This window comes from Rhinolophus hipposideros, assembly GCF_964194185.1.
Source record: "Rhinolophus hipposideros genome assembly, chromosome: 13".
NCBI classification, from domain to species: domain Eukaryota; kingdom Metazoa; phylum Chordata; class Mammalia; order Chiroptera; family Rhinolophidae; genus Rhinolophus; species Rhinolophus hipposideros.
Window position 1 is genome coordinate 12,297,362 of NC_138059.1, and position 20,675 is coordinate 12,318,036.

At 36.4% G+C, this 20,675-nt stretch overlaps 1 protein-coding gene across 1 annotated transcript in view; it reads right to left on the bottom strand.

Moving 5' to 3' along the window:
• Window positions 1-487: 487 nt before the first annotated feature.
• FAM91A1 (family with sequence similarity 91 member A1) overlaps window positions 488-20,675 on the bottom strand; it is a 42,568-nt gene continuing 22,380 nt past the window's right edge. Inside the window, exons 16-24 of the mRNA XM_081070854.1 lie at window positions 16,989-17,137; window positions 15,571-15,705; window positions 15,320-15,433; window positions 11,468-11,540; window positions 9,521-9,670; window positions 7,442-7,546; window positions 6,799-6,922; window positions 5,436-5,505; window positions 488-3,422 (exon numbers count right to left, since the gene is read on the bottom strand). Coding sequence (XP_080926980.1) covers window positions 3,237-3,422; window positions 5,436-5,505; window positions 6,799-6,922; window positions 7,442-7,546; window positions 9,521-9,670; window positions 11,468-11,540; window positions 15,320-15,433; window positions 15,571-15,705; window positions 16,989-17,137 — 1,106 coding nt within the window. The 3' untranslated portion in view covers window positions 488-3,236. The remainder of the gene's footprint in view (window positions 3,423-5,435; window positions 5,506-6,798; window positions 6,923-7,441; window positions 7,547-9,520; window positions 9,671-11,467; window positions 11,541-15,319; window positions 15,434-15,570; window positions 15,706-16,988; window positions 17,138-20,675) is intronic.

Below are 20,675 nucleotides of genomic sequence, written 5' to 3' on the forward strand. Positions count from 1 at the left end.
CCTTCCATCGCCTCAAATCTAATCCCAAGAGAACATTAGACAAACCCACCTTGAGGGACAGCCTAGAAAATAACCAAGCAGTGTCCTTCCTAGCATCAAGGTCATGAGAGACTGAGTAACTGGCAGGTTGGAGAAGACTAAGAAGGCATTAATGAGGAAACAGATGCCATGTGGTATCCTGAGCTGCATGCTTAATGGAAAAACCAGTGAACACCAAAGAAAGTCTGTAGGTTAATAAACAGTATTGTATCAATGTTAATCTCTGAATTTTGACAGATGTGCCATAGTTTACCTAAAGTGTTAAAAGTAGGGGAAGCTTGGAAAGGGTACAGGGAACATCCCTGAACTATAATTGTAACTTTTCTGTAAATGTGAAATTATTATAAAATAGAAAAAGTTGTTTAAAAAAATGTATAGGAAAGCTGCAGCAGCATGGCTGTATTTAAAATTAAGAAAGAGACTTACAGAAGATTATACACATTCTCAGTCATTTGATCAACACCACAGTTTATTTGTAAACATATTATATGTGTCAATAATCAAATTGACAACACTTTATACATTTCATTGTATAATATTAACAACATACCAGAAAACAATCCACTGTACTTACAGTTTTGGTACTTTAAAATCTTTAAATACAAACGGTCTTTGAAACACTGAACATAAAAGAAAAAGATGAAAGGCAGAGAAAACTAAAATCATCAAATAAAAGAAACCGATATTCAAAAAAAAAAAAAAACACCACTAAATCATCTGATTACATATTTAAAAAGAAAGAAATCCAGGAAATCAGATGATCATATTTTTTAATAACATCAAGTTACATTTATTTAGACCCACTTAAGAGGTGAAATTGTATGATACTAAGTTCTGTGTCCTTTTTCATATTTCTTTTTTCTCTTGGTTTCTAAGGAATGTTTGTCATGGTTTAAGTTAAACAATAAGGGGGGAAAGAGAAGGGAGGTAGCAAAAGCCATTGAAATTACTTCAAACAAAAGCCAATGAAATTACGTCAAATAACGGGATAGAAATTCTTTCACAAGTCTTCTTTGGCAAATAATAAAGTCTGTATTTTAAATTTACCTTTTTGTTGATGCATTTTTACATGAGTTAATGTATGAATGAAACAAACCAAATTCATAAAGCGAAACAAAAGGCAGCCTTTGAATTTTGCTAACAGCTCTAAAAATGCAGATTATCCCTCCTTAAAAGTAGGAGAGGTCTTCAGCTGAAATAAGAATCTTTCCTCACGCACAGGATAAACCAGAGCTGGCCACATGCTTTTTCAGGATTTTCCTTAAAATTCATGATCATTATTAGGTTCTGTTTCTCCCTCTACTATCTCTTCAAGGAAATGGAGTAGCAAATCACTCCCATATTTTAAGTTTTAAATTCACCACCAACTGGGTTCACTGCCAACAACTACAAGTATTTGATTCTTTATTAGTGTACACGTCACTACATTAGTAGGCTTACATTAATGTAGGCTGACAGTAATACAGGAATAAATAAAATAACTACAGTCAATTCAGACAAAGCAAATGAAAATGAGATTAAAGTCCTGATCAAATGAAATACTTACAACTTCCAGTTGAAAACCTATAAAAATTACATACGTACCTAATAGCACTAGGAATGTACAGTATCAGCTATTGGAAAAGTAAATGAGTGGTTCACAGTCATAAGAAATTATTTTAGTATTAGTATGTATTTTTCTTTTTGTAGACAAACATAACATACACTGGTTTCTACCCCATATGAGAGAAAGTAAAAAACTAAACATTACTGCACTTGCCCCAAACACAGCCACTGGCTGTGCCACAGGTGATCTGCTTCAAAATGTCCAATTCTATAGGCAGGCCATGGGATTGGATGCATGGTTATGTCAACAGTTTTTTTTTTAAAAGGCATATAGTCCAGAAGTGTGTGAAATCCACAAATATCAGTTCTATAAATAACAAAAATTATCAGCAAAAACGTTTAGGTTATAACATTCCCAAATTTTCTAATGCTTTAAGTGTTTTAGATATATGTTGCTTGAACAGTTAGTTTGGTTAACAGTTTTAAACTAGCAAACCGTTATCCTATCAGTAGAGCTAAACTAAACTATAACACTGCACAAACTTCCCAAGGTAACTTGAAAAATCTAAAAAGTGATTCCAGTTATTCTAATTAACATTTGAGACACTAAAAGAATCAATGACTCAAGAAACATTTTGAAATTACTCAATTTTTATCATTTTCTCCAAAATTATTCACATAAATTTAAGATCCAAATTGCCTAAGAATATGTCTTCAAAGTAGATTTTTCAATCAAGTATTTTGATCAGAAGACATAGCCTTAGTGCTTCTATTACATCATTGTCACCTAAAATCACAATCCTTGGTTTGAACACATCAAATTCAATTTTCTAACAATTCATTGGTAAAGCCACTAAACAAAAATCAAATCATGGTGAAAACGTGCAGCAGCCACAGCTACGAGAGTGGAAAATAAATTCTATTTTTCTATAAAGACTCTATGAAAATATAAAGCCCAAAGTGAGTGACAACAGAAGTCCACATAGAAATGTTGTTTAAAAATAGAATGTTTTCCAAAGCTTCTCATGAGATGTCAGAGTCTGAGTGAAGATCTTATAAATCAAGGTTAAGTTTATACATAAGTGTGCTGATTTACATACCTTCAACAATGTTCACTGATATACATAATTTACAGACATCCACAGGAATTCCTAATGCCCCATCACATCATCTGTGAATGTTCACTGTTTTATCGTTTTGCTACGGTAAGTACCTAGGAGCCTTTGCAGAGGAAGAGCTCCACCTCTTCCCATGATCCCCTAAAGAGTAGGTAACAAAATATAAAATTAAACAAGATTTATGTTTGATAAACTAACATATAAAATTACCATTGCAATAGTCATAGGGACTGCTTATAAACATAACAGTCATCATAAAGCCTATAAAGTATATCCTCGGTTTTATAAAAGAAATGCAGATTGTCTCAAGGTAAAAAATACAGCGCAGACTGCTAAAAAGCTCTTTGTTGCATTAGGAGGTGCAATGATGAGGAAAACTTCAAAAACATGAACATATTCCCCCAACTTTTAACATCAGTTAAGCATGACTTGCACTGCAGCAGCAGGATGCTTTTTAGTGGCTGGCACCATATAAAGCTAACTTTAAGAAAGAAAAAAAGGCAGAAAGTGTGAGCAACAAATGGTGTAACCAAATTATTGCAAATGGAGGTTAGCAATAAGAAGTGAGGAAGGTGACCGTCCACTCCACTCTGACAAGATGCCATCTTTAAATATTAAGTTCTTGGCGGGAAGTGGAACTCCCAAATCGGCACAGGACGATTGTGAAAGCAAACTTGAAAAACTGGCCTCTGTGTGAATATCCAGTGTTGAAGCACCTTCCTAGAAGATGAAGAAACAAGAGAAACATTCTATAGTCCACAGTGTACCAAACCACTTAACACAGCTGATGAGAAATACAGGCCTTGACTACCTGAGAAATGTTTGTGGAATGCAAAGCACTACAGGACATGCAAAGACCCACCTCAAAAACCCAAAATAATGAACGACAGGTATCAGAATCTACAAAACAACTAACACAAGTCAGACTTGTATTATTAGTGCTGTGAAATAAAGAGAAATAATAGGCCATGAGCCTATGGGATAAGAAAAAGTTAATTCTTAGACAATCTCTAAAAACCCTCATACAACATGAAGCATCAGAACAACCTGTCCGCCCCCAGGGCTCTCAAATTCATATTCAGCACAGAGCTCTCCCCAGAACTCGGGGCTCAAACATCCACCTGCCATCTGCTCTTGGATGCCACACCATTTGTTCCACATGCACCACGTCCATAACTAAACTCTTGTCCTTTCCCACACCTGTTCTTCCCCAGCCGTCCCTACTCCCCACATCAAGCTGGTCAGAAATGCAAGAATCATTCTGGATTCTTCCCTTCCATACCACACCCACAATCTTTTCCTCACACTGACATAATCACCAAGTTGTGTCAATCTACCTCCAACGTGTATCCCAGATTAGTTTAACTCACTCATTCACCACAGCCACCACCATATAGTCTAAGCTATGGTCTCCAAAGTGGGGTACTCACTCCAAAGTGGGGTATGGTACTACAAAAATTTTAGAAATCCTCTATTTATTGCATCTTTTTAAAATTTCTATTTTTGTGTATTTTATAATATACATAATTTATTGGTATAATAGCATGCATGTGTAATAAACAAACCTTTATTATAGATAAACGCAAAATTTGTTTTTTTAAATGAAAAAGGGTGCTCAGTTACCAACATCTTTCACTTGGGTTATTTACAATAGTCTCCAAAACGATCTTGCTTCTAGGTTTGTCCGTTTTTAATCTAGTCTCTAAACAGTAACTAATCTTTCAAAACAGCCAGAAATGTCATTCCCTCTTTGAAAGCCATTTATAGTTTCTTTTTGCAATTAGCACAAAATTCAAATTCTTTAATATACTAGAGAAGGCCCTCCCCTGCCCTCTGCCACTACCCTTTCCATGAGGCTTCTGCCACACCGAACTTCTGTTTTCTTGCACATCAAGTGCTTTCCTGTCACAGGACCTTTATTACCCACTAAGCTCTGCCTGGAATACTCTTTTCCATCCTTTCGGTTTCAGCTTATATATCATCTCCAGCTATTTAAATTAGGTCTACCTTTGGATTTAGATTTGGAAGAGTCTGGTTCCTTCGAAGTACTTACTGAAATCTGTAATTACTTATGTGTTTCAGCGTTAACTTGACTAGTGTCTCACATGACACTATAAGCTCCATTAGTGTCTCAGACATTACTGTTCCCCCAGCACCCGCTACAGGGTCTGGCATAGAGTAGACACGAGTATTTACTGAAAGAATGAATGAAACAAAACTCCAAAATATTGATTTCATAATGTTGGATCAGATATTCTGAACAGAAACATTCCATTCTAAAAGTTTATCTATAAATCAAGGGTATCCTTTCTTTGCTTGGTGGGGTTGGGGGCTGGGGAGATAAATGGACAGACGGGGGGACAAAAGGTCTAGAGCACTGGATTCCATGACCACAACAGACAAGCGCTCTCAGCAGTGGAGACTCAGTGCAGTTACGACTGCAGTGGACCAGGCCCGAGAACCAGCACTGAGTATGATGCATGAGACACTCAGCACGTTACTGTTGGATGAACCACTGGCAGAGAACAAAGCGTCCAAGCTTTAGACCCTGAATACCTGGCCAGTGAAACCATGTGCAAGTCCATTAACTACCTGAATCTCAGCGTCCGCCTTTATACATTTAAATTAATGCTTATTTCATGTTTTACTGCCGTGGGGACTCAAAACAAACACGTGTTTGTCACACTGTAAAGCTCTATACAGATACTATTTGGATCTTTTGGTTTTTGTTACCTGGAATGAGTGAACAAAGTTAAGGACTTGCAGAGAGAGTTTTCTACTGGAATGTAAGAGGTTTTGAAGGCTGAAAAAAAGGAGAAGGAGTTTAGGACAAATATGACATAAACTAGTATCTCACAATAGTTTAATTTTAGCAGTTTAAATGCATTTATATTTGCATATACATCCTAAATAAACACATTAAAAAATTTTAAAACAATTTAAATGGTTCCCGTCAATGAAATTTCTGCCTCTTCTAATGATAGGAAGTTAATAATGCATAAAAAGACCATTCAGAAATAACATCATGTACAACCAAAATTGAAAAATTATCGTTAAAAAAGTTTAAACTATTAGTGAATATAAATGTTAAGCTTAAAAAAAAAAGAAAACTTTTTAAATGAAAATTTATTCACTTTGAGGAATGGCAATTATGATAGAAACTTCAAATACTCAAATTAATTTTAAAATACATTCCAATAAAAAGTCTGACAGATTTAACATATATCAACCCACCAAATTAAATATTTTTCAAATATGTAAATTGTTAACAATTATGGTAGCAATCTTTAAAGCTGTACAGTGTTTTTATTCATGTCTGTTATTTTATTTTCAGAGGATAGTTGTTAAAATTACTTGTCAATTGAGTACTTTTAATGTTCTGATATAAGCTACATTAAGCCAATTAAATGAATTATTTATTATCCAACTCTTTATTCCTAAATAAGTCAGGGAGATCCGCAGATATCACTTCTCCAAGCCACCTTCTATAACAATCAGATTCAATGATACTCTTTTCTAACCCAGATAGTCTCAGTACTTTTACAATACTGCCTCTTGGCAGCCACTACCAAGGGATAAGAGTTGGCACAGGAGATAAAACCTATGTCATTTCTGATAAGTAAAACATGCTCATTTTAGAAAATGTGGAAACTGAGGAAAATTGAGAAAGTCAGCCATAATTTCACCACAAGATAAACCACTATTAACATAACATAACATAACTCGGGTGTGTGTATGTTAAGAGTAAGAGAAGTCCACACGAGAAATTCTCTATACAAAAAAAAACCAAAAACCTAGGTTCAGGCTCTCACATAAGCATTCCTATTTTACCACACCCTCATCAAACCTGGGTAACTAATATAACTATAATTAATCAAAATATGTGCCTAAAATGTTTGCATGTGCCTGATTTCTGAGGTACTGAAATTTAATTTTGAAATAGCAGAACCCTTAAACTAGCAACCTTTATTCAACAAACAAATATACACAGGCAATTACTATGTTCACATGTGGAATAAAAGTAAGACACAGCAACTATTTCTGAGAGCTTAAAAGTCTCATAGACGAAAAGATGACAATGAATATAAACCCTCACCTCTCTTTCCTGCAAAGGCGATGTGTGGCAATTTTTCTACAAACTTTCTGGTTTAATTCAGAACTAAACAGTGGAATTCCAAAGCACAGCTCGAGAGGAACCCAATCTGCTTCTGCTGTGGCAACTACAAAAGAATATATAAACTTATTAATCACATGTATATATATTTATATACACAATGACTGATCAGGGTTTCTTAACTGAGGTCCAGAGATTTTCACAGACTCCTCCCCCACTGACATCCACCAATGGGCTTAGCAGGGGAGAGGACTGGGGGTGGGGGGGTCAGTGAATCTCTGAAATAGGAAAGAATGTTTTTTAGCATGTCCATGCTTCTGAGGAGAAAGCAGTAGTTTTCATCAGGTGCTCAAAGTGGCCTTTTACCAAAATTGCAAGATGTCTATAAGATGAGAGAATTAACCAAAATATTTAACACAGGAAAAATGAAACTTAAGTCATTATTCTCAGGTCCTATTTGTATACTTTAATTATTATTATAAATACATAAAAATGTTTCCTAGAACATACTTATTAAAAGGTCCATTATGGATAGTAAGAGCAGACAAATGACATCCAAATGGATTAACAAAAGAGTGAAACCTCAGAAATTGTCTAAAATTGCAAATAAGTTTTAAAAGCATACCCGAGTTTTGCTTAGTTGCTGAATCTATAGTTGCTTCCTCAATGACCATTTCAAATGACTCTGTACTCCCATTTACATCTGAGCCAGAAGCCAAATCAGGTTCTCCTTATAATTAAAGGACATACACATTATCAGGATTCTAGTAGTTGGTATAAATTGTCAATAAATCATTTCTCACATGAAAGAGGACTTTATACAACAGAAATGACAATGGAAAACAATGAATAGCCTAAAGCAGTGGTTCTCAACTGGGGGACAATTTTGTCCCCCAAGGGACATTAGGCAATGTCTGGTTTGGCTGTCATGAATAGGGACAGGGATGCTACTGATGACAGGGATGGTACCCATGCCGCAAGGCACAGGACAGCCCCAGAACAGAGAACCATCCAGCTCAAATATAGTGCTGGGCTTGTAAAACGCTGGCCTAAGAAACAAGGATTCTAAAGGCAGAACACAAATTCAGACTTTCAGTTAGATGATTACTAAAGTCATTTCTATCACCATGAAAATATGCAATCTGATTATATTATTCCTCTTCAAAATTCTTTACTGACTTCCTATATCTTTCAGCACATAAGAGCCTCTTAGATCTTACCTATTTCTCTACTCTCGTCTTCTACTACCGCCCAATAAATCCTTTCCTTTGGCCAACACAAACTACTCTATTCCCGGTATCTCCAAATAAACAACAGTCACCTTTTATGTAGGTAACGCCTCATCTCAAAATTCAGTTCAAATCTTACCTTCTCTAAGAGGCTTTCTCTCATAGCTCAGTTGCGCTGACATACAAGGCGGCCTTCTCTGTCCTACTTCAGCCCTTTAAGCTGAAGCAGACCCTATCTCAGTCTTTTAACACTGCACAGTAGGCTGATTCACTTAAACTTATCTCCCTTACTAAGCTATTTATTCCTTAGGTCTTAAAATTTTAAATATCTGCAGTACCTATCAGGCAGTCCATAAAGGTTTGTGGAATGAATGAAATAAAATGACAGCTGTGGCACACATGCTTTGAAATGACTGCCTAACCCATAGCCCTCTTCTCTGGAAAATGCCCCTGTAATACTTGGCACTAAACCGTTAAAAAGTTACACAAATTCTCTGGCCAAAGGTAAATGGACCAGCAGTGGATACCTAACTCAAAAAGAGCCAATTCAATCATTGGATGGCTAGCAATCAGTATTTTCTCAGGATTTCAAACTAAGAGGCTCAGGGAATACAGTTAATCAACACTTGAATTGAAAGGTTTCTTAGAGTTATGGACCAGAGCTGGCACCATGGCAACCAAAGCCACATTCAAGCCAAAATTATGTCAGAGCAGAAACAATGAGTAAGCATGAAACATTGATTTGAAGAAAAAAAAAATTTAATTCAAAAGAAAGAAAAATATATTTAAGGAAAATTAGCTGTTGTCAACATGCAGGACAGATTAGAGATTAAAAAAAAAGAACGAAGACAGAAGGCTAAGCAGGAAATGACTACAACAATACATGTTTAAAGAACCAACACTCTAACTAGAATGGCAGTTATAGAGAATTAAAAGAGAGAGAGAAGAAACTGATATGAGAGACATTTCTAAAGACTATTTCACAGAATTTGGAAACTCGCTAGACAGAGTGGAAAAAGGAGGACGAGACAAAGATACAATTGTAAGCCTGGGTAACTGAGACAATGGTATCTTTGACAGAAAGAAAAAGTATAAAAGGGAAAAACTGTTAATTCTATTTTGGAAACATTTTTACAAAGAAACTAAAACTGTGACACCATCACCCCATAAAGGAGCTTAATATAAAGTCTATAAACATAGATAAGACAACAAAAGGCTAAAACCTAATAAGCATTATGTATTCCAACCCCAGGATCACATCACTTCTTTAGTTATACTCTTAGTATCTTCTCCACTGAACAACTGATATTTGTCCAAATGATGTCACAGAATATTTTCTCATTCTTCAGCGAAAAAAACAGTAAGTATTAAATAATTCAACACCCTGACAAAGGTTTCCCTGCTTTTTAAATATTAAGATTGTGATAAACTCAGTATCAATTATCTTCATTCAAAGAACCCAACTATTGGCTAACCTCTCTCATCTGAAGCATCACTGAGTTTTCTGTTTGCGAGTTGGCTCGAGGCATTCAACATGGTGATATAGCCACAAAAATGCTGCAAGTCCACTTTGTTCCTTAATATTTGCAATGCTTTATGAACACCCATATTGACACGAGTAAACTCTACGAACAAAGAATTGACATCAAATTATAAGTGAACAGTTTTATAAAATAACACGACATGAAAAACTGAAATATACTTACTTTTCTCATATTATACAATTCCTAGAACTATCTTTATATTTTAATCTATCAAGACTGATTCCAGTGACCAAATATCTGTCAATGAAAAAGGAAGCTGTACACATACAACATACGTTTAGCTTTCAGTAGGTATTTGTTGTATCAGAACAAATTACCTGCTAAGTAAGCAAACATAGCCAGTCAGAAGCAGATTCTCTATGCTTCTCTTTGTGGTTCTATTTTCAAATACCTACCTGGTGGGCTTCTACCAGGAAATGTATTATATACACATTATGTATTTTTTAATTTAAGGAAAGTACATTTACTCTTATTGAAACTGAAGCTAACAATATATCTGAAATTATATTCCTAATAAATTATTTCAGTATTATTAGCTCAAATTCTAAAAAAAATGTGAACTTATTAAAAAAAAAGAAAAGATGCTCTATACCCAAGTATGAAGATTTCTTTTTTATAATTCAAAAAATAATCTCCTAAGGCAAGAGATCTATCAATCAGTTCTTGAGATTTCTAAGATCCTGTTGTCACTACGTTGTATCTTCAGGTGAACAATTATTTTTTCCCCATAGAATATATAAAGTATCAGACGATTAAACAGCAATTCTCTGTTCAGTTGCAGAGAAATACTTATTTCTGAAATGTGTGGCTATTTTTTGGTTGAGAAGATTCTCTTCTCCAAATATTGTACATATTTACACACAACAGCCAAAGCAGAACACTTAATTTCAAATGGGTTGCTTCTGCAGTCTAGCCATGTGAAAAGGAAAAAGATATTTATGAAAATCTTCTTCTTTTCCCTACTTTGGGGGCAAAGCAGTGGTGACCAACATTTTGAAAGAGCAGTAAATTCTTATATGAGTTAACACAAGTTCAGTTACTTGTACCATTCACTGCTCTCTTGAAATCTAAGCAACATGGCTCTAAAAACCAGAGAAACAGATCACAGAACAGCAGTTTTGCATAGAACAGGAAACACAAGTGCTATATAAATATACACTAAGTTTTAATCAGATAGTATTTTTCTTCTGAATATATACACTTTCTTAATATTCAACAGAGGAAAAATATCTTCTATATTAGACAAAAGGAAAAATGAATTCGCTTTTACAGAAATTCTCTGAGCATCTTTCATCAAATACTGTAGAGCTTTCCACCCTTGATTCTAACCAGCTTAATTTAGCTCAGACTCTGCAATCCACTCAAATCCCAACAGCAAAAATAAATGCTGAAACAGGAAATACATGCAAGTGCTCTGTAAACTGTGAAGTAGTATGCAAACTTTCATTAGCATCCATTTCTAAATTACTTTTAAAAGCCTCTGAGTGAAAACTGGGGGGTAAAAAAAAAAAAAAAAAATCAACTTTTTAAGCATAAAACCTTCCCTATGCCTTGTCTTCTCCCCCAACCTCCAAATAAATAAATAAAAGGAAATGAACACCTAGTTTTCCACCTAGACAGGTACCTACTTATTCTCTTCATCTCCAAGACGAAGTATTCCTTCACAGGTCCTGAGGGAGTCTTTATCTCTTAGTTCTTTGTGGGAAAAGGCACATGACAGGAAACTGCCTTTTGCCAATACTCTTTAAAAGCAGAATGGTAAGACCCCACAACTTCAAAATTTTAAGCATTTACTTCTTGCTATGTTTTTCCCCAAATTATTGACAAAGATTAATGATAAAGAGGTTAAATTGATAGAACAAATCAGAAGTGAGGTACCTCCTTGTAGTTCTGTCTCATCAAAGGGAAACGGTATGTGGACAGTTTCTCCTGTCCCATGCAAACCATGACCCTAAACATCAAGAAACACAAGTTGAGAGGTACATGAGAACCTACATTTCTAATAACAGATATTCAAACAATAAAAAAGACTGTGCCACATGATGGCATATTCCGCATTAATACTCCATCAAAATGCTTTCAACAATTTTCTATTTTTCTCCCGCACGCAAAGACAAATCTTAAGTGCATATTAAACTATGAGGCAATCTGTCTCAAATTGAGTGTATGGGCTAATGAAAAATAAGGAGGCTGATTTAGCAGGCAAATCAGGAGTTAGTCAAGTGGCCACTGAATGAGATGAAGTGAACGGGCACAGGGATAGCTGTAGTTCTGTGGGGAAAGTGCTGGCAGAGTCCCCATAGACACCTGGCATACCATGGACTAGGGGCATGAAACTCAAAAATCTGTAGTGAATGACATACATTCAAAATTACTTGCTGCAACATTATATATAATCGCAAGCAACCAAAATGCCTGTCACTAGGGGAACTGGTTAAAAAAATTAATGTATGTATTTTCAATGCAGCTGCAAATAAGAAAGAAGAAGCTCCTTTGAACGGAGATGGAAAGATCTCCCATTGCTAATTGAAAAAAGCACAGGGCATGTCAGTGTGTAATTGCCTGCACAAGCATAAAGAAATTCTAGAAAGGCACAGTGGGAACTAATAACTGGTTATCTGATTTGGAGAGAGATGGGGAGAGGGAACTGGGTAGACAGTGTTAGAAGGCAGTGTTTCTCTGTGCATCGTTTATTTGTGATTTATTTTTTAATCATATGAATACACATCAATTCAAAACTTAAATTCAAAATATCTGAGTATAACCACCCCACTCCTATGATTTAGTTTCATCCATTACATTCAATTCATGTTGTTCATTTGAATTTTGTTAAAGTTTTTTTGTATTCAATCCCTAAATTTGTTTTGGTTTTATGGCTATGTAAGAATAGTAAACATACACAATTTAATATTTATATGTAGTTTCATTATAATAGAAAATTTAAGTTAACATTGGGAACCTATACATTTTTTTCCTTTTAAAAGAGATTCATATATCATTCAAAGTCAAGATACTGTTATATAAAAGAAAAAAAATAATTTCAGAGAAAAATCACTCATTTACTAATAGTTCATTCATATAACAACTTGAATATATATTTCGGACACCTGCTGCTACTCCACAGACACATTTATGATTTAAACCCTAAACAAGATGGTTATAATAAAAGCATGGTTTGCATCAAAATCTTAATTCTGTTATGTTTTAAGTTCCAGCAAGGTGAATTTTTTCCATAGAATTTAATAAAGGAGGCACTCTTTTTTAGCAAAAGCAAAACTCCTTAACGAACACTATAAAATTCTCTCTCCCTCTCTCTCCTCTACTCCATTTCTACTACCACTACCATCAGAGTTAACAATTGTTGAGATCCTATGTGCTAAACACAGGACTAAGCATTGTGTGTAGATTATCCATCTTAGTCATGCTTTTCAGCAACCTTATAAAGATAGGAACTTTTGTTGTCTCCTGTTTGCAGGTGAGGTCGTTGAAGTTCAAGAAGGTTATTTAACTTGCCCAAGATTACTAAGAAGTGTGACTTAAGTCCGTGTCTAACCCATTCTATGACATTGTCTCCCACCACTGCCCCTCCTCCATGCTGTCCCTGGGGGGGCTAACGTGTCCTCTCTCATGGTTTCAACTACCATTATACGCTGACACTCAAGTCCGTGTCTCCTCTGCAACCTCTCACTTGAATTTCAGGATATTTTCAATTACCTACTGGGTTTCTCTACCACCCAAATGTCCCACAGGAACCTTAACACCCAACACGCCTACAGCACAACATACCACCAGCTGCCATGAACTGGCTCTTCCTCCTGTATTCTCTCAAGTGGTGATATCACCATTCTCCCACCTTCACGAGCCGAACAGCCCAGGAATCATTCTCTTCCTCTGCCCATATCCTTCCTCTAAGCCTTTCCCCTGAGTACTCTCTTCTCAGCATCTGATCAATTCTGTTAATTTTATATTTGTAGTCATTCTGAAATCCATTTCCTCCCTTCAATTCTTATGACCACTTCCCCGACCGAGGCTGCCTTCATCTCTTATCTGGATTCCTGCACTGAACCTGATTGGTCCTCTTGCTTCAGTCTCCAGGGTGATCTTCCCAAAACACAACTGACCACAGTAATGCCCTGCGGGGCACTGGTTACTGGCTGCCATCAATCTGTAGGGTAACGTCCAAGCTCTATGGCTAGATGGTTCAGGGCACCACACTCCAGGGCCTACAGGCAAAACTCACTGAGCAAATACTGTAGGCCAGGCTCTGCTCTAGGCACCAGGGAAGCAGCCATGAAGAAAAATTAAAAAAAACACCTCTGTCCAGAGATTTATTCATGCTGACCCCTCTGCCTGGCCTGCTGGGTCTGCTGTTCTCTAAGGAGCTGCCCCTAAGCCTTTCCCCTGAGTACTCTCTTTAGTGCTTCCGCTGGATACACTTCTATTCAGCACTCAGCAAAAAACTGAAACTGACTACTTATGCAACTTTTCCCACCAGACTTAAGTTCCTTGAATGCAAGGAACATGTCTCGTTTGTATATCCACGTTAATTAGCACAGAATATGGCACATATGATGTTAGTTAAATGAATGAATGAAACCTTTTATTGAGAACGTACTATGTACCAGAAAGTATGCTGCACACTTCACACGTGCATTCTCACTTCATTCCCTCAATAATCCTGTAAGTTTCTTACCTCACCATCAGCTATTGTTACTATTATTTTTTATTACACAATAGATTTTGCCATCTCCACTTTACAGACGGGAAACTAAACAGAAGAGGAGTATCTTCAAAATGTCTCACAGCTCAACAAGCACATGAAAAGAGGCTCAACATCTTTAGTCTTTAGAAAAATACAAATCAAAACCACAGTGAGATACCACTTCACACCCACTAGGGTGGCTCTAATAAAAAAAGCCAACCAATACCAAATGCTGATGGGACTGTAAATGGTGCAGGCACTTTGCAAACAGCCTGGAAGTTCCTTAAAGAGTTAAACACAGAGTTATCACATGACCCAGCATGTCCACTCCTAGCCACATACCCAAGACTACTGATAACATGTCCGCACAAAACCAGTATATGCATGTTTATAACAGCAATTACTATTATTCATAATAGCCAAAAGGTGGAAACAACTGTTCAAAATGTCCATCGATGATGACTAGATAAATACAATGTGGTGTATTCATACAAGGGACCATTTTTGCCATAAAAAGGAATGCAGTACTGATACAAGCTATAACATGATGAACCTTGAAAACGTTCTGCTATGTAAAAGAGGCCAGACACAAAAGACCACATATTATATGATTCCATGTGTATGAAATTCCCAGAACAGGCATTCTAGAGAGACGGCAAGTAGATTAGTAATGTTTGGGGCAGAGGGAGTTGGGGGCTTAGGGGACTGAGAACTAACACTGCAGGATATCTTTTTGAGATGATGAAAATGATCTAAAATTGAGTACGGTGGTAACTGTAGATATCTGTGACTATACTAAAAACCACCAAATTGTGTAATTTAAATTTTGAATTGTATGCTCTGTGAATTGTATCTCCCCACTCCACACTGCAAACAAAGGCCAGGACTAAAACCCAGATCTGATTCCTTGCTTTCAGCTTTACATTTCAAATTACTGACATCTGATTGGAACTCAGCAGAAAGCTAGACAAATTATGATCTTTAAAATAAAAATCCAAAATTGACCATTTGAAATAAAGTATCTGTACCTGAATCAAAACCGCCGAATGTGTTAAAGCATCATTCAACATCGTGAGCACATTTGACGTAGGAACAACCCCAGGGTCATGACCCCAAGATGTTATTAGCAGTCGATCATAACCCTGTGGGAAAGAAATGAATAAAATATTAAACGGCATTTAGAAAAAAGAAAAGAATAAAGTTATCTCTAATACTGCTTACCAATTTCTACCCTCTTCAAAAATAATTAAGCAAACAACAAAAACCTGACATAACATACCTGGAATATCTCTGGCAGTTTTCGAAGTCTTGTACCTTTGGACAGTAGAAGAGATGGTGGTCCCTGCCCAGTGATATGGTAAATGTACAGTTTAAACCAGACAGAACTGACTTCTGGGATAGCTGGTCCAATATGCTATAATCGTAAAACGGATAAGGTAAAGTTGCAATACTTATTTAAGGAAGCCAAATTTCTCAAGTGACCAAGTATAGTCCTACAAGCAGCTAATGCCTCATATAAATGTTGCTATGAGCCTTATGAAAATAAATTTTATATTGGAACCGAGAAAGCACGTCTTATCATGGCAATTAGGAGAATGGCCTCTGAAGTAGACAACCAAGGTCTGAACTTGGCTTCATCCCCTCAGCTTTAAGGTTACTTAGGCTCTCTATGCCTCATTTTGCTCTTTTGTAATACAGTGGGCAATAAAATCTCTACCTCACAGGGACATTGTAAGGTTGCTCAAAAAAGTTTAAAATAGTACCTGGCATAAAGTAAGCCCCATATCAAAATGTTCTTTATTACTATTAATCACATCCAATTTCTCACAGAAGGGATTCTTTCCATTCATTTGCAGTTCCTGAATTCCTACTACGCCTAGAGGTTGTGTTAAAGAATAACAGAAAGAAGTGTGTAGTGGGGTAGGTTTAGAAGGGGCACATAAAGAATTGTTTTTTTTAAAAAAGGTTGGTAAATGCAAACATACAACCACTCTTGTTGAACACAGGAAAAATTTGGGGGCGAGGGGGTGCTCACTGAGGCAGCTAGATCAGCACAGGCAACAGAATCAACCTTGTACAAGAATCCCTTCCTTTCTTCTACACCATTAAACCTTGCACACCTAGGCAACCAGGCAGGAGATAACACTGAAAAAGAGCAACATAACCCCCACTCTTTGAAAATGGTACAGGCCACAATGTCCTTTCCAAGTACACAAATCAACGCAACTGATTTATTTTTAAAAAGTAAAAAACTGGAAGTCATTTTCTCAAGTAAATTGTAAAGATTATCGGAGTTCTAGCTTTCCAGTACAGTCGTCTTTTCAGTTTATTTAGCATCATTTAGAAACCCCATTTCTAAAACATTTCATTTTTCCTAATTAAATTTATCTTAACCCTCAAGGCAATCCAGACTTCCTTCTTAGAGCATCCAAAAACATTTTCTTTAAAATACTGCATTCATGAAGCAAATTTTAATCTACTGTGTCACAAGTTACTAGATAAATAAAATGTACCAATTATACCTCACAAATTGAACATAACAGCATAAAATACGTAACTGCCATCTGAGTCAGTGGTTTTATTATTTGGTGTCTACAAATTAAGAATCAACAGAATAAAACTGTTAAACCTCTTCCTCAAGCCACCACGAGGGAGAATGAAACGACAGCAGCAGCCATCTTCCGAGTGGGTCTTTACCTGAGGCGTGCAGCTGCTGACAGGCCGAATTTCATTCGTGAGAGGAGCCATGGAAACAAGTAGTGTGTAATTTTTGTTTAGAACTCTGCTGCAAGTTGCAGGGTCCAAACCAAGAAGGCTTTCACAGCGTAAGAGATCCAGAGGAAAACCTGAATTATGATCAAGCACACACATAAAATGAAAGACTGACAATGTAAAACAAAAACGTCTAAGATGAAATTTTGATAACTGCCTTTAGATTTAAAAAAAATCACACACAAAAACTTAAGGTAGAATATCTCTACTACAAGAGACAAATTTCCTAAGGGACTACTAAGAAGACACTTTAAAGATTTAAAACTATTAGTCTTTATTCCCTGGTCTAAAAAAGATAACCGTCTACTGGGGTTTCTTTAGGCTATCTTCTACTACTAAAAGAGTGCTTGCTTTATCTTTCTTCCTCTCCAATCCCAGCCACACCAGGGCAATGGCACATTATGGAAGCCTAAAGTGCCACAGGAAAGCTGTGTCCCTCCCTCCCCCAATTATCAGTCCCTACAAAGAGCATCACAGCCCTATTCTGAACTTATCATAGGAACAAGAGTTGCTCCTTTAGAAATATGTGCTCTAGACTGCTGGTCCACAAACCATGAATTCACTCAGCATACAACGGATTTTAACTCCAACTTTCCCATTCTTAATCCTTTTGGAAAATACCAATCCTACTTACTCTCTAAAAAGAGATATTTAAAGTTGAGAGAAACTTCAGAAGATCAGGTTACCCCACCTCCCATATCAAGCAAGAATGAATCTAAAAAAAAAAACATGCATGGTCTGCTGAAAGGGCCTGGAAGCCTTGAGCATAGCTAGTGCCAGGATCTTGGTCTTTCATACCTGACTCCAGTAAAAGAAACCAGGCTCCTAGAAGAGCCTTCCAGGGCTGGGGCAGAAGTACAAGGTCAGACTATTTTGCCAGAAAGTAAAAAAAAATTTCTCTAAAAGTTTTTGGTGTTTTTTTTTTTGGTTTTTTTTTTAAAGATGGAGACATGGCACAAGGAAACAAGAGCCAGCTTGAAGGAAATCCCACTGGCAAAATCTGGGGTAACGAGAGCACTAAAACAAGGCACAGGAATAACTATAAATCACCAAAAAAATAGGAAATCATAAATCCACATGGAAACTATAAAAGAATGCCTAGTCCCAACTGTCAAACATGGAAAAAGTGCTAGAATTGGAAAAAAATGCTCATTTTGCAACCATCACAGTAAAGAATGCTTCAGGCTAGAATCATCAATGGAAGCTATATAAATCTAGGAGGAAACATTGATGAGGAGTAGGACATTTGCATCTTAAAGTATTGCTTATTAGTTGTGGGGGGAAAATAGTTTACTACACACTAAAGAAATCAAAAAATGCATTGCCTGGTAATCAAAATTAACATCACCAGTGGGAAGCAGTGGGAATCACATGCCTGCAGGGGCCATACCCTTAGGACACTGGATGTGACTGCATAATCTGAATCTAATCACAAGGAAACATCACACACACCCAAGCTGAGAAACTTTCTATAAAACCAACAAAAAGGGACTATATTCTTAAAAAATAAGAATATCATAAAAGACAAAAAATGGTTATGGATTTGTTCCAGAATAAAGGAGATAAAGGAGAGATGACAATGAAATGCAGTTATCTGATCCTAAACTACATCCTGTACCTGAGAGGGGAAATGTTATAAAGGACATCACTGGGTCAAATGATATACTGGAATACAAATGGTAGATTGCGGTATCAATATTAAATCTCCTGGAGCTCATGTAAAGGAATAGCCCCATTCTTAAGAAATATACCCTGAATTAAATTATATGCAAATCGCTCCAAAATTTTAGGTTACAAGTAATTACACTGTTCTTATTCTTACAAATGTTCTATAAATTTAAAATATTTCCAAATAACATGTTTTTAAAAAGTCCAGAGTCTGTGATTTAATAGAGGAAAGAGTCATGCAGACGTCAGGAAGAGCACCTGGCCCACACCTGGAAAACAAGGTGGAGGCAGGAGAGCAAGAAATGGTTCAAAGACAAGTCTGGCTGGAGCAGAGGGTGTAGCCTGGAGTAAAATGAGAGATCAGCATGGAGCTTAGGAAAAGGAGAGAAGGGAACAAATTCCATAAACACTAGAGAAATCCATGTTTGATTAAGTACAAACAAATCCAGTACAAACACATTTACTTTGATTTAAGAATGAAACAAATGATAAAACAGTCATGAGTGGAAAAATGTTGTCAGATAAAAAAACCTTAGTGAGGAGAGACTTTATTCAAGGATCATTTTAAGGAACTATTATTAGAAGGGACGACTGCAATAGAAAAAAAACATCATGCTTATAAGGTCTTCAGGAGCTAGAAAGAATCAGGTGCAGGGAAGCAGGATGGAATGACTGGGTACAGAATAATAGATCAGAGAAAGTTTTATGCTATTAAGTCAGCCTATTTTACAGGAAGGGCTGTGTGCTGGCTCAGGCTGAGGGTAGGTCCTAGTTCAGTGGCCTGAAACAAGCAGAGAACCTTAACCAAAGTTGACCTTCACCAAGCATTTTGTTCTGCTTGATTAGCGAAGCCCAGCAGTTCAGCTCATTGTTTATGAGGCAGAGGGAATCTGGACAGTTGTCTGGCCCTGTCATAGGGAAGGAAGGGGAGCACATGGAGACTTAGATCTACGTTATATGGGGAAAGCATGAGTCATTGCAGTAAGCCCTTTTCCAAAACACAAAAGGGTGAGGGGATTTCTTAACCTTCAGATAAAAGTCAACATTGTCAATATCAAGTATAGAAAATATTTAATGAATACAAGGATAAGCAAGGAGGGCTAAAGAGCTGGTGGTGGTTAGAACAAGATTTTACAACCGTGATTGCTTTTCTACAAATGTGGTTTAATTTCTAAATACTCCACAGCACTAGATGCCCAAATAACAGAGTGGCTTTTATGTCTGACTTGTATTGATCCTAGCAGAAAGACATCTTTTTAAAATCAAAGATACCTGAAAAAAATTATGCTTATTAAATGAAAAAAGTTAAACTGCACATTGTTTTTATTTTGAAGCAGTACCTCACGCTTTCTAAAACCAAACGATTACTAAGAAACCGGTCCTTTCCACATATATCAGAGGCTTGCTTCTGTAATATCTTAAGGCTTTTGCTTTACCGTGAATAACAAGCATTACAGGAAACACACTACAATTAGTGATTTTAAAAGAAAATCCTTTCTACTCAAAAAAGATGCTAAAAACACCAATACTCCAGAATTTATTTTTTAAAAAAGAGTAAGATTAAGTTATCACATCCAGCACCTATATAGAAAGAAACCTTTTTCATCATGGAGAGTATTAAGCCCTAATGCCCTGTTATTCTTTGCTTGGAATGAATAGCCTTCTTTTCTAAGCATCTAGAATTGTACTAGTTATACACCACCTTTAGAAAAATTGAGAAATAGCCAAATCATTTTCTGTGTTTCTAATGAGGTTCTGTGGTTCTAATGAGGCACCCCAGTTAAGAAAGGCTGGTTAAAAGAATGAAACTTCACAGATATTTGCAGATTTGGTCTTAAGGGGAAGAGTCAACCACATTTTAACTTCAGAGCCTCACCAATTATTCTAAACAATGAAAGCTCCAACTAGTGCCAGAAACAGTCAACTACTTAAACCACTACTTAA